This window comes from Drosophila santomea, chromosome 2L (genome assembly GCF_016746245.2).
Source record: "Drosophila santomea strain STO CAGO 1482 chromosome 2L, Prin_Dsan_1.1, whole genome shotgun sequence".
In the NCBI taxonomy this organism is placed as follows: domain Eukaryota; kingdom Metazoa; phylum Arthropoda; class Insecta; order Diptera; family Drosophilidae; genus Drosophila; species Drosophila santomea.
In genome coordinates this window covers 7,410,282-7,425,461 of record NC_053016.2, presented here as the reverse complement: position 1 = coordinate 7,425,461, position 15,180 = coordinate 7,410,282, and the positions used below count along the sequence as shown (strand labels likewise).

At 42.7% G+C, this 15,180-nt stretch overlaps 1 protein-coding gene across 2 annotated transcripts in view; it reads left to right on the top strand.

The window, feature by feature from the left end:
• LOC120443839 overlaps positions 1 to 11,892 on the top strand; it is a 38,443-nt gene extending 26,551 nt beyond the window's left edge. For both annotated transcript variants that reach the window (XM_039623200.1, XM_039623208.1), the window contains exons 3-8: positions 3,520 to 3,791; positions 5,344 to 5,421; positions 5,746 to 5,878; positions 9,836 to 10,079; positions 10,660 to 10,757; positions 10,906 to 11,892. In XM_039623200.1, the coding sequence (XP_039479134.1) occupies positions 3,520 to 3,791; positions 5,344 to 5,421; positions 5,746 to 5,878; positions 9,836 to 10,079; positions 10,660 to 10,757; positions 10,906 to 11,174 (1,094 nt within the window). In that variant the 3' untranslated portion in view covers positions 11,175 to 11,892. The remainder of the gene's footprint in view (positions 1 to 3,519; positions 3,792 to 5,343; positions 5,422 to 5,745; positions 5,879 to 9,835; positions 10,080 to 10,659; positions 10,758 to 10,905) is intronic.
• Positions 11,893 to 15,180: the final 3,288 nt, after the last annotated feature.

Below are 15,180 nucleotides of genomic sequence, written 5' to 3'. Positions count from 1 at the left end.
CAAATAGGTTTGTCTAGCCAGTGGCGAAATGATACTCCGCTTAAACAAATATATCCGCAGAAAGGGCAAAAAGAAAGGAAAAAGAAACTCTTGAACCTCTGGGACATGTTTTCGCACAAGAATGTTGGGCAACAGTCCACGGACTTCTTTTGATATGCTAAATAAAAACGGTGAACAACGATTTTAATAAATATTCCCCACACACCCAGTCGCCAGAACCGTCAGAAACGGCAGACAACTAGAAAATATCCTTGAGGACATTGATGGCACCGGCTGCTTATTGAATTTTTCAAAAGCCCTTTTCTGTTCTTACCAACTCCCTCGAGGAAAATGTGCTTAAAGTGTTTCGAGCCAAGTGATTTTAAGGAGCTGTAGTTGCATCGTTGTAAGGACTTTTGCTGGTTTTATTCGGGGTCAAAGTTGGCAGTTGAAGGTTTTAAAATTTGCTTTAAGTTTCAATTGATTCTTTAAATGTAACAGCTGCTTTAAGGGATTACCAGAAGGCTTGTATTTAAATTAATAATCTTGCTACTGAAAAGCAACTAATTTAATATCTTTGCAAAAGTTCGCTATAATATAAACCAAAATTAAAGAAGCGGGTTCATCGACACTAATATTCACTGTCTGGTGCACCTACCTTCACTTTGTATCTGTTACTTCGAAAATCCTGTCATCGCGAAATCGGCTTATACATTTACACTAATGCCGTAAAATGAAATCATTATGCTGACAAGGGTGCCAAATTAATCTAAGCTCACAAAAGAAAAGACGATTTTCCGTCTGCCGAAGATCGATTTCAGCGGCAATCAACGCCTTTTATTTTTAGTTGACTGAAGAAGGCTTGATTTGCCTTTTATGACCCCTTTCAAAGGATGAAATATATACATACATATATATTTTTTTGCCTGCCGTTGATATTTTCGCAGCAGTTAAAGGGTATAAAAGTGTACCTCGGCGGAAACAAAGCATGAAGTTTATGACGGAAGAGTGGAAAAAACCGGAGGATGACGGCCATCAACCGCAGCAATCGGTTAAACCAACCAAAGCGGGCCATTAAGCTTCCCAGCAAGTGAACATTTTCGGGAGCGAACAACAAGACTACAAAAAGTCAACTGCGATCGTTAAATCAGAAAGCCGCATGCGAGTGCCTGCAACATCATTAGTTGCAGTTCACACACACACACACACACACACACACACTCAAGTGCAAGTTATGCCACCAGATAGTCGCCCCATGCCCATCTGCGCACCTCTTTTTGCCCCCTTTTTTTTTGAGGCACTCGCATGCGCCGCATTTTTTTGCGAGGTGTCCAAATTAAATTTGCATCAGTTGCTCCACGAGTATCTAAATGATGCCAAAACTGAAAGTGTATGTGTGTGCAACAGCGGCAGTAACAACAACAGCAGTGGCAGATGAAAGAAGCGCGGGTTGCAGCTGCAAAAAGTGCTGCACTCACTTTGGCATTTTGTATCTAGTTTTATTTTTTGCGAGCTTTTTTCTCATGTTTAGACTACTTTTCCATAAAAGCGGAGAGCTCTTCTGCCGCATATTTTCTACAGTGAGCATTGTCTAAGAGAAACTCGAACTTTATTGTAATTATTTTGCAGTCTGTTTTTGTGTGCTACATCAAATTTATTAGTATGCAGATTGTGTTAAAAGCTCATGTGGCTTAACATTTTTTAAGAAAGAACTTAAACATTTCAGAAATATATTATAATAAGTTAGTAAAGTATTAAACGTTAACATAAATAGGACAACTAATAACGCAGCATTAAAGTTTGTACATCTCGGCGTATACGTAATATTAAAAAAAGTGCCAGGAAGTACTATCAAAATCACTCACATTCTGATATGTGTAATATAAACATAATAAGTATTTATGACTTCTTCTAGTGATATTTCGAGTAACTACAATTACCATTTAGGCATTCAAAAGAGTTAAACATGAACATTACCAACATGCGACCCACTGTAAATCGCTGCATCTGTGTGAGTGTGGCTATTCCGCCCCCAACTACTCACCTCCACATACATATGCATGCATGAGTGTGCCCAAGCGGGGGGGGGATGGTGGGCACTTAAATAATTTAGATTTTTGTGTCTAACATGCACAAGTGCCACCCCAATGGCCTAAAAGATTCAAGTGCAGCCGGCAAAAGTGAGTGACCCAGTTAGAGAGATTGGAGGCAGTGACAGGAGGAGATGCAGATGGCGGTGGACATGGACTCGGATGTGAATGTGGATGCGGATCTGCATGGGAATGGGAATGAAGATGGGAATGGGTGTTGGTGTTTAGATGGTTGCCTTGATAGCATCCGAGTTGTGGGCGGTGCGACCTGGCCATTATCAGCAACCAAGTCGCGTCGCTGTTTTGGCGACTGCTCCGCTGCCATTATGCGCTCATTAAAATGTCAAATAAATTCAAATGCAGAAAACATGATTTTTCGCTTTTTGCCACGTGATGCAAAGTGCGAGGTGCATGGGAGTTTCGCACGTGCGAGGTGTGGATTGCAGTTAACCGTAAAGATAGTCCGTGCTGCATAGTTGCTGAGTGATTTATAATTTATACGCGTTACTTGACACGAACTTTGAACTCTGAACCGCGCACGTTGCGGCGTGGCAATGAGAATGCTGAACTTTGACTGCGCATTGAAATTTACTATGAATCCTTAATATTAAGTTTCTACTTTTCTTGTGAAAATATGAAATAATGCAGCGTAACGTGCTTCTTTTGGATTCTTCCTGCTGCGATTTTAAGTGAGATCTTCCGGAACTTGCAAGAAGATTTGAGTTTTTTGCTGGACAACTTCGGGCATTTCCTGTGCCTCACGGATTCCACTAACCCATATCCACATTGGCAATTAAAGTGCACTCATTTATTTTAATTAAAACCCGTTTCCATTGTTTAGCTGCGGCTTCCGGTTGAAAATAGTAAGGAAATCGTTTAATTGCTTGCCAAGTGTGATATATAATTATTATGAGTGTTTTCCCCATTGTTTAGGTTTTTATTGCTCCCTCGCTATTCGTCCTTTAATCCCAACGAGCCGTAAAATGCCATCTCATGGTGCATTTTTGAAATAAACTCGACTGTCCACATCCAGCCAGTAATATACTCGTAGTAATATTCCTGTAGTTGAGGGGAAGAGAGCATTTTTACCGAGCATTGAGTGGCATTTAATTAATGTTCTCCCTTTTGAACTATTCCTGTCTGCTGTTCTGCAGAGCAGGTTATTGGGCATTATGGGCTTTTTCAGTTCCATGCAGGTTAAGCTATAAAAGCAGTTTATAAAGATCTTAAAGGTTCTTAAAGCAGAAATTAATAAACCTTAAAACGGAGCAATTTGGTAGTTAAAACTTCTAAGAATAAAAATGAGCACTTTAGTAGATATATAACTTCCAAGAATAAACCCGTTTAAAACGGAGCAATTTGGTATTTAAAACTTCTAAGAATAAATAATGAGCCCTTTAGCATTAAAACTTCTATGATTCTAAACGTTTTTCCCTTTCTCTCATCACAGCTCATATCGTGGATGGCAATAACGACCTGTTGCCCATGGTTTCTGCGCCATCGAGCATTGATAACGATTACGTTTACATTGCCTCGGTGAATAGGAAATTTCCACAGTTCGGAAATGCCATAGATGATGACCGCGAGGCCGAGGAGCAGCAGCCCGAGGAGACCACCTATCCGCCACCCGTTTTCGACTTCGGAATGCCCAGGAATATTACAACCCGGACGGGACACACGGCGGCCATCAATTGCCGCGTTGACAATCTGGGCGATAAATCGGTTAGTGAATCAGCCGGCAAGTGATTGCATTTACGAGCTTATCATTGAATAGATTTCTCCCCGTACCGATTTTCATTTTAATGCATTTTTAAGCAAAATATTTGGATCGTCAGTGAAGCTGAAAATCAAGTTAGCTCTAAGTTTTCCCATGCAGTTTTTCCCCCAGTCGCAACTTTCAGTTTCTCAGTCCCCGTTTTCCCCATTTCCCGGTTCTTGGCCACCCTTATTTTGCCGGTTCAATGAAAAAGTTTGTGCCTTCCGCTCAAAACCTTCATTCCTTGGCCTTTGACCAATGCCGAGTTTACTTTGCGAACTCGCTTGTTTTTCTTTTATTTAAGCTTTTTAAGTTCCAGGGTATTTTGTATTGGATTTCTTTGACTGGCACTACTTTGTACTGGTTTCAATCAAAACGAGCTAGCAAACTGGGGGCGAATCCTTAACATTGAATTGCACAGATGCGTCTTAATGGAGAAATGTGTTCATTTTATTTTATTGCTTTAAATGTAAAACATTCTTCAAAGAAGATAATATAGCTAATAGTCTTATATTTCTATAGTTGCAAACTAATTATAATTTAGTCTACATTCAAGCAGTAAGCTCATTTCTGAAATGTGTCCTTCGCGTAGATAATTAGAAATGGGCTTTTGTTAATTTAGAATCCAAGTGTGTTCCTGGATTCCCTCCCATCCGATTCCGAGCCATGCCATCCTTCGCAATCACCATCCATCTCGTGCTCACTAGCGTAGTCTGATCCAGATTTACTATCGCTCACCTTGCGGGTCCATCTATTTTCCACGAGCTCATCCGCGCTGCTGGTGTTCCCTTTCGCCACTTTGACACTTTTAGTTCCGTTTATATCTCCTGCCTGGTTTTCCCCATTTTCCTCGTTTTCCCGCCTTCATTTTACCATTTTCTTTTTTTTTTTTTTGTGCCGGCTTCTGGGGATGCGAAAAGTTTTGTTTGCCCGCGGCCGTCTGGAAGATTACTTTTTGTCCGCTGCAGCGGCGACAGGTTCTTCTTTCAGTTCGCCTGGCATTTTTGGGGGGCTTTCGGCAACTTTAAGCCGCTCACATTTGGGGCACGCACTTGTCTCCATTTTCCCAGCTCATCTGCTCCTTTCTTTTGCTCGCCTGAATAAGAAATGTTCGCTGTATTGCATACGGTGATATCTGTTTTGAGCTAAACCCATTTGTGTGTTAATCCCACGGCTCGATTTGATTGTCTTTGGCAATCGTTTTCAGTGATATATCGAGTTCTATTTAGCTTTCAAATTTTATCCATTTATCCTTTAAAGTGTAATCATGTTTAAGTGACGTACACTTCGTTCGTTCATAGCTAGAAGCCACTGTAGCTGGGTAAGAACCTTCAGCAGATTTAAGAGTTCATTTTGCCGCTTGGTTTATTAAATTTTCGTATCTATATATATATATACTTTCGTCGAGTTCCCAAGCAGCCGAGTGGCAGGACCGGAGGCAATTTTTAAAATTGACTTAAGCACTGGCACTAACAGCATTTGGTGTCCCTCTTACCTTTTTTATTCATCCCATTGCAGGTATCCTGGATACGAAAACGCGATTTGCACATTCTGACTGCAGGCATTTTGACCTACACATCTGATGAGCGTTTCAAGGTGCGTATACGTAATCTGGGCCAAAGTTATCCCTCCTGCGCTCCAGTTCACCTTTCCACCCACCCCCACCCCCCCCAAATCTCAATCATCCTTTGGCCCAGGTAGCTTATTTAATGTCCGTCGGGCTTGTAAGCAAAGTCAGCTTAATTGCGTATGCAATTCGGGCCAAGCAAGTTGTATGCATTGATTAAATTTACCAAGGACTCGGTGGGCCCCACACCCACAGCAGCGATTTATCTTGGCATCCTGTTTCACCCACCCACTGTAAGGTCTCTGTCTGTCTCTTTTGCTCCCGCTGCTGCCGTCTCACTCGAACCCGAGCAGGTGGTGCGGACCGCCGACTCCAAGGATTGGACATTGCATGTGAAATATGCCCAGCCACGTGACAGCGGCATCTACGAATGCCAAGTGAATACGGAGCCAAAGATTTCGATGGCATTTCGCCTGAATGTCATAGGTGAGTAAGGCATCCCTGTCTGCTCCATTTCCGCCTCCTTCTACCACCCAAATCCTCCCAGATCCTTGCCAGCTCCCCGAATGTCCTCCCACAATTCAGTTGCATACGCATTGTCAGCGAGTTGCTGGCATTCGCACGACCTGAAATGGCAACTTTTTATACACTCTGCATTTCTCTACGGCGAAGGGCTTTGTAAATTGGCCGTAAACTTTGCCCGCTTCTCCTGGGCTTGGCAAAGATCTACTGGCACACAGGGTGTGGCCAAAGTTACTCCTTCGGATGGTCGTTCGTCATAATGGTTTATCCTTGCCATGCTGGAATTTTTGGGTAATCACTGGGACATCACTTTGCAGATTAAATGTCCCAAGCTCAAGGGCTTCATTCCAGAGATCCATGTGAACTGTGCAGTCTATGATTTTAAGTAATATAATATATTTTCCACAATTTTTACTAAGCACCCTGGTTGAAAACTAGAAAATAGGACAATCCCCAGATGCAGAGACTCGTCGAGAGGAACCGCAAACGAATTGATCAAATATTCCTGTTTTTAGTATGCATAGAGGCTGGCATTTGCAAGTGTTAGGGGGTTAGGCTTTAAAGGTGAAGGTTTGGAATGGCAACCACTGTTGGCACCTGCCAGTACCGTTACTCGTCCCGCACCAAGGCTCCACCATCGACCCTCTCTTTCCCCGCCCCCCTTACAAACCCCCCATAAATGGAAAGTTCGGTTTGTCTATTTTTCTACACGCTTTGCATGCAAACGCAATTTGCATTTAAATTCAATACTAAATTCATATGCTGCCTGTTTGTAATACACACTAGGGCACCGGCAAAGGGGGGGTTTTGGGGGCTGCTTTAACCCCTTCCTTCCTACCACCCCCTACTACCCAGCCTTAAGGAAGAACCTCGTCCTTCTGCCTCATTGTTCTGCCATTTCACAAGTTTTCTACAATGGATTTCCGGCTGCGAGTCGAGAAGTCGACGGGGGGGTAAGGATACGGATACCCTGTTTGTTTGCGGCTGTGTGTTGCTATAAATTGCTGCACAAAGCATACACGTTCATGTTTCATTCATGTACGTAAAATTGATTTGGAACTTTTTCGCCGTGCCCGGGCAGCCAAGCGAGCAAGGCAGTACTCCACGCCGGGGAATCCCCCGGATCACCCGGATACCCCGGACATCCCACGCAGTTAGTCTAGTCGTTTGTCGTCACCGTCGCTGGGAGAAAGTTTTGTTTGACCAGCGTGAAAGTTAATTGAAATAATCGGACGGAGTTTGCTACTTTGGCAGTGATTGCTTTAGTTTCTAGTTCAGAGTTTTCTTGGCCAATATCAGTAAATCTACACGAGGGAAAATCTTACTAGCAAATCGCTCAGTATTTATATGCGTTTGATTTAGAAGTAATATTTAATATTTGAATATTTATAATGCATTCCTTCAGAGTTTGTATTTGTTGAAATTTGCCTTTAATGTAGTCAGCCAGTTATTCGCCGGTTTAAAATCCGACTTAAATGGGTGATGATGGAAAAAAAGGCAGCCAGGACAAATTGCCTGCCACCGGCAGGATGCAGTGTGTCTCCAGTTTATAACGAAGTCGAGTGGAAGGGTGTGGATCTCATCAAAAGGCAAAGTCGTATCAGCATTTCAGCTTCCGCAGTTGCCTTTGCCGCCTGCAACCTGGTGGTGCACAACATCCTGCCCGCCTGCCAACCAAACTGCACAGAGGATGTAGTAATCCTTGAGTGCGCTGCTCCTTGGACAGAAGGAAGGAGCGGCGACAGGAAGCCGACAGGCATGTTGCCACCTGTAAGGGTGGGGCAAGTTAAGGCGGCAAGTCGTGGAATTTATGCTAATCATTTGCAACCCAGAAATCCCGTTTTAAAAATGTACGTCATGCGAATCACGCGGTGCGGTGACGGAAATATTATTCACTGATTTATGCCGAAGGAAACCAAAATTTATGCCCATGAAATATTACTCAGGAGTATAACGTGGTTTTATGCAGATACTATAACTATTCACGTATTCACGCATTCAGTGACTCGGAAAACAAAATGAGCAAGGCATGCCATTAAAAATATATTTAATTAATATTCTCCCTACTTTGTGGGCTAGTCAGCACAAATTTGTACGATTTGTTAATAAATAAAACTAACTACTCCCTTTAACTAGAGCCTAAGTACTAGCAAATAGCTAATATTGAAGCGGGTTTATTTTCCCTTTTCCCAATCTCGGTCACTAGTGAACGCCGATGGCATTTAAGACGCTATCTACGAGGGCGTCAATGGGATCCACTAATGCCAAGTTAACTAACTAACCGAATCGCTTCCCCCTTCCACCCCTGACCACCGCATCCAGTGCAGTGTGCTTAGTCTGGGGTGCTCCGAAATCCGCTTTTATGCCCCACTGCCCAGCAGTGGCAGTCGTCGACTTGTGTGAGTGGATACTACTGCAGCCTTCTGTCCCAAAGCCCCGCACATCATTAACAACGTCAACATTTGACTTTGTTGACTGCCTGCTGTGTTGGCCAAAAACAGTCGGCCAGCAGCAACGCACGGAAAAAACATTAAACCAATTTTCAGTGCCTATAACGTGAAAGTGATGTTGGTAACAGGATTCTGGAGCTGGAGGTTCGGTTTAGTTCAGCTACTCCCCCCACACATTTGTCTCTGTCTGCGGCAGCTGCCGTCGAGCCTTTCCACCCAACAACCCACCACCCACTTTACTTTGCCCATTGCCCAATACCGCCCGGAAAAGCCAACGCCAATATTAGAAAAGCCACACGTAAAAACATATACATACGTATACTGCGCGTATGGGGAACAACGTTTAATGGCACACCCTAATACATCGGGCAATGGCCCAGCGTCTGGCTCACAATAACAACCGGCTAACAACACTTAAAATGTGTGTAAAATGGAGGACCAGCAGCCAAAGCCAACAGCTTCATCGACAAACAATGGGTCAATGAAATGGCCAAAAGGCGGCGGTCGGAGCAAGTTGCCCCGAAAAACCAAGGCCATCAGGAAAGCCCAACAAATTTTTATGTGCTAGTTTTTTCATTAATTTTGCTCGGGAAAAAGGCGTTTCCTCACTATAAAATTTGTTCTTCAGCGGAGAATGAAAATTTGATTTGACGCTATTAAACGCTTTTTACAACTTCCAGAGTATTCAGTATAAAAAATGAAAAGTGTGTTAAACTTTTGAAATTAGGTATCGATTTTAAGATATAAGCAAGCAGCTTTTTTGGAACGCATAAAGTAAAAGTGGTTTCTGCCTTAAGTTAAAATTTTAGGTAAAATATGAGCTTGGCAGATTAAAAATAAATTGAAAGCTATCAAAAGGCATATACTTCTATGAGAGCATTTCAAGTATGTTATATATAATAATAAACGTTTTAAAGAAACCTACAGGCAATTTGATGAAGCCTTAGTTTTAGTAGATTAGCATTCCCATGCAGAATGTGCTCAGATTGAAGTCGAGGCTTGGTCCAGTTAATAACAGGAGTCATCCGGCTGAATGGAGTACTCAGTCGGGCCTCAGTTTACACAGTAGCTGCTCATTATCAGGCGAAATCTGGGCTGCGTTCAAGGCGTGGCTCCAAGGTATTCCGGTCAAACATGAGGATCCATCAGCAGCACACGTACACACAACTGTGGGGCACTTTCATGTGCTAGAATTGCCGGCAATTGAATCCACCCAATTCAATTCAACCCGTCTTGTATCAGAACCAGAACCAGAAGCAGAACCAGAACCCGAACCCCATCCCAACCCATTCCATCTGAACCCAATCAATTGCGTCGCTCTGGAATTTGCGTTTGCAGAACGCATGATTAGATGCAGTTGCCCATCCAACCACCCAACCAGCAACCTCATGAGTGGAGCGTGTTGGGGCGCCTAGAAATGCTATTAATCAATTTTGGGGCTCGTTTCATGGCGTTCCGCGGCGCATCGCAGTAACGCCGCCAGATGCCAAGGCGATTATTGCCGGACCGACGGACCTCTATGTCAAAGTGGGCAGCAGCGTAACGCTCACGTGCCACGTGAAGCAGCCGGCGACGTCGGCGCAGGATATTGGTCCAATTTACTGGTACCGCGGCCCCTACATCCTCACCCCCTTCGTGGCCCATCCGAATGACGCGGCCATCGATTTGCAGCGCATCTCCATGGAGTCCACGCTGGCCGAGAAGCTGCAGAGCAGGTGAGCCACTGGGTGCCACACAATAGCACAATAACACCATAATGCATCGCATTTCCTGCACTCGGGAAAATCGTGGGATTCACTTTAAATGCTTCATATTTTATATCAGTTTATATCAGTTAAGTTTACGTACGAGCAACTTATACCAAAAGTATATGGGATTTATTGAAACCAAAAAGTTTCATTATCAGATAGAAATTTGAAAGAAAGCGATATGTTGCATATTTATATAAACAAATAACTAGTGAGCTTTTCATAACAATTTAAAGATCTTGAACTGTTTGCACTTTCTGTAGCATTTAATTGTACATTAAATTGGTGGTTATAATGATTCAACAAGCGATTAAGCTCGAAGCTCGAAGGCTGGAATTTTTCCTCCAGTTTGCCAGCCGGAATGCCGAAGGGGACTTAACGTGCCATCAGGTGCGAGATTTTCCAGTTGCCTCATGGCTGGCATGCCGAGCTTTGATCGATGGAGTTGATTTAATCGAGGGGGGAAACAGGGAGGCGGCAAAGTTGACGCAATTAAGCTGCACGTTTGCCTTAAGCTTCGCTGCGCTTTGGTTTCCATGTTTTTCAGATTACGCATTGCCAATGCTCAGCTGCTGGACACCGGAAACTATACGTGCATGCCGACCACAGCGGAAGCGGCCAGCGTGGTGGTCAATGTCATCAATGGTAAGAGCATTCCGGGCTCCGAACTCCGGACTTCGGTCTACGGACTTTAGTCTACGGACTCCGGACTCCGAACCTAACCAAATGTATCTGCTGCAACCACACCACCAACTTTCTGTTTCTGTTTGTCTTCCCGTTCTGTGCTCCATAGACGAAAGCCCCGCGGCGATGCAAAAGAGCAGGGCGATCCGGACGAGTGGCAGCATACGGAGCAGTCGGATGGTGCTCCTCCTGGCCATGGTGACCAGTTCCGTTGTGCGATGGCTTATTGGTGGCCGGCACATCGGGTGCAACAGCTGCCGCGATTCCTGCTCGAATTTATCCACTCTGCATATCAATTACTGCAACCTGCGTGCGAGAATCACCAGCCACTTGGAGCAGCATCGATGTTTGGGCCCTGGAACGCTGGCGGAATCATGATAATTAAGTGATGGCCACTTGAAAAAATCCAAACAAAATCATCCTGTATATAAAACTGAATTCATAGTTAAGCATAACTCATTTGTGTAAATCTGAAAAAAAGGGAGATGGGAAAACCGCTGTACGAAATAATTAGTTTATGTTACTGCTTCATCATCCTAAACTTTGATTATCGTTTATTACAACGTTAAAATGATTGTGAAACTTTCCAACTGTCTGCATTTAGTGGTTTCCCATCTGGCATACAGTAAACTAAACTATAACTATAACTATATTTAATGCTAATTTGTATGCTAGCGTAAATATTTATGTAACAATAAAAATAAAAAAGGGTGCCCATGTAATTATCGAATGAAAACGCGATAACAGACACAAAGCTGCATCGCATTGTTAGTTTTAGAATGCAAATATTATTATTCGGGTTATTTTCCGTTTATGTTATTGCAATTAGCTAATTATATTTGTCACTGTGAAAACACTTGAAAACCAATTGAATTCCAATCTCATTAAGGCGACCGGCGTTAGAAAATAAAAACTGTTTCAAATTGCATTATCAGCATACGAGAGTATACATAAAAGGGCCGCAATTAATTTAACTTCGATTTAGTTATAGACTATCGCATATGCAGTGTGCAGGACGAACGATTTGTAACCGTATATATATCGAATTTCTCAATGAGAAACACTGAAATGTATTTTGTTGAAATAAAAACTTGATTTTAACCACATTTACGCAACTCCAGTTACTCCAACTGCCATTTTCTTTTTTGCTCGTTGTTGCAGCTATTGATTTTCCAGGACATTAATTAAATTTCCCTGCTGCCAGAAATGTGCCATTATGTAAGTTAACCGTACTTGACAATGCCCTTTGTTTTATAATTACAACGTTAAATGCTCGATAATGTGCGTGGGCTTAATTTAATTTCGATTAATTCGCGCCGTGACATGAAAACACGGGAAGTCTAATCGACGCAGAGCCAGCCGCTAAAGCATTCCGAATTAAGCGGATCTCGATAAGCCATCGCCATTGCCATCGCCACGCATCATCAGTTTCCAGACGCAGGCTACAGCAGGTACACCAGTGCGTATACTTAATTTCGAACTCTGACCTCACCTTCGCCACTTGAACGCCACTGCTACCGCGGCAGTAAAAGGGATAACAATCGGCGCCAAAGGGCTGGTGTCGCTCCGGTCAACAGCAATACGTTACGCTTTCTAATTCGTTGCGCCAGCCACACGGGGCGTATGCGCGATTATCAGCAGCCGCAGCTTGTGTACATTGTGTGTGTGTGTGTGAGTCCGCATAATTACACGCAGTTGAGTCGCTTAAATGAAATCATAAATTATCCGCACATTCGCTCGGCGGCCTTTCACTTAATTGTGTGCAAATATTTTCCAGACGAACGCAACTTGCACACTGATTGATACATACATGTTTCAGCTGACTTTGCTGGTAATTTGCAAATGGTTTTTAGGACACTGACAGCACTCGTGCACTTAATGTAATTATGTTCAATTTGAAATGGCAAGCGAGCAGTTCTTTATCACGAAAATGCCAACTAAATACAGGTACATAGGCGCTGTGCAAAAACCCATTTGCCGTCCAATTTGGCAGCCCTTGTAGCTGGCGAACTGTTTTGGCGCAAATTTAAAACGAAAGGCAAATAAAGTTAGCTGCTAATTTAGTCTGGCAGTCCGTGAGCGGCTGCAATTAAAAACTGAAAATAGTTTCATGGCAACTTGAATGCCTGTCATTGTCGTCAGCGTCGTCGTCGTCATATTTTGCAAACTGTCGAGGTAACTCGGCCAAATAAATTGAACCATTAGCACGAAAAGTCAAAAAGTTACCCTGTCCACTGGATGGATGGAAGTTCGCTGCAATTGTTCGTTGTTTACTTGCGAAGAAATAACCGCAGGGCCGCAATAAACGAAACACGAGCGGCGAAAAAAGTCCAACTCGTCACCTGTCTGCCCGTCGGGTTCAGATCCTTGCTCCTTTGGCTCCTTGGAGCCTTGCCCACTCCTTTTTCGTCCTGTGCTGTCCTGTCCTGCTGTCATCAAAGGCAAACATTTATGCAGTTCGGAAGGTTCGGGCTTTTTGTGCGGGCGTTTTGCTCAACTTTAATTGTATTCGGCGGTATGCGAAACTAAATGTTCGTATTGTAATACGCCTGCAGACAAAAGGCCAAAACGGCAGCTCATAAAAACTTTTATCGCTTTAAAGTTCTGCGAGCAATTACAGTGCGAAAGTTAATTAAGCACCGCAAGCAAATAGACGGCGGAACAGGCAGCTGTACGAGTAAGTCACTTTTGAGCATAATTTCATTTGGGCACAGGAGCGTGCTCCTGGAAAATATCCTTCTTAGCCATTCGACCCGGCTGCATGCGTGCAAATGGGTCTGAGATACAAATCATTACATTGTGTGAGTTCCAGCCAAGGCGGCTATAGTCAATACAGTGGAACTGAAAAGAAACTAAGGGGAAAAGGGGTTATAATGTCTAAAGATTACAGAACAAGATTTCATTAATATTAAAATAAGAAATATTAAATTAAATTCATTTTATTTGTATTCATTATATTGAAAAATATATTGATACAGCTCAGTTATCCATTTAGCTCCACAGTTCACTGCCCATTCTTCATGCATCTGGGCCATAAATGTACTCTGGGAAATTTAGCATAACAAGGCACTTATTAAAAAACATTATTAGCTTGATAAAAATAAATTACATGCCAAAAAACGGCCATCTATTAACATTAATGTTTGCTGACCCCCATGCTGCAGTGGCACTATCTACCCAAACTATGAAAATGGCCCACACTATCGCATAAATAAAATGGCAAAAACCACTGACGTTGGCACTTGGCCGGAAAACCACAGATGTGGTGGGTGGAAAATACCCCAGTTAGTCGGTGGAAGTAACCCACCTTCGTCGCCCGAAATGCAAAAGCCTGTACGATTTAATCTAATCTGCGTCCAATGAAATAAATTCATCCCATTTGCGGGATGGGTTGCTGTTATTGTTCTGGTTCTGGCTCTTTTTCATCCTGTATCCTGTGTGGCATGTTTGCGCCGGTTTCTGTTTAACTTTTACCACTAATTAAGTGCTTACACGAAAGATTTCAAAGCAAAAAGGGACACAACACCATTGAATGGCCAGAAAACACACGCAATGTAAACGAAAATTGAAAACGAAGGCGGAAACGGCAGACGACAGACGACAGACGACGGCCCAAAGTCCAAGTTTTTGGGATCTGGATGGGCTAAAAAAGAAGAAAGTGGTGGCGTTTAATTATAAATTTACACGTTCAGCCACTGAAAAAGAGCAACTCATGCTAAAAAGGGTAAACACATCACCAGCAAAGCCACAAACAAACAAACTTACATTCCATACCATTCCGTTTTGCTGCTAAGTTGGGAAACAAATTTGGGCTTGTGGCAGGAAACTTGTTGGAACTGAGAGATGTGTAATGCCAAGTTAAATGTGATTGCAAAATTATAGAAAAACATGATTTTTTCTATGTAAAATATTTTTTAATTACCGGTTAGCAATAACATATGCTGGGTTTTTAATATTGAGAAAATTTAGATACCTTTCCAGAGGTAAAGTAGGCTGTTTTTTTGAGAAATACAAAAGTATAGTATAATTATAATTAATATTTTAATTGTTGGCATTTTTGTTAAACATTGTTGTCAGTGTAGTGGCTCCAACCGTCCTCGACTGTTTTTTACCCTTGTTTACCCATTCGGTGCGGCTGGGTCAGTCAGCATTCATGTTTGGCAAATACATAAATACACCTATTTACGTACTTATATCGCCACTTGTTTGCACTTCGCTCGTCTGTCTATATTTACCATTTAACAACTTGTGGGCGTTTTAGGCCACGCACCTTGGTAAATAAATTTGTTAAAGCGAGGACCCGCACACAGAAAATTAAACATATGACAGCCTTTGGGTGGGCTGCTCAATTTCATGGCATTTAAAATTCACTTAAATAAAACAT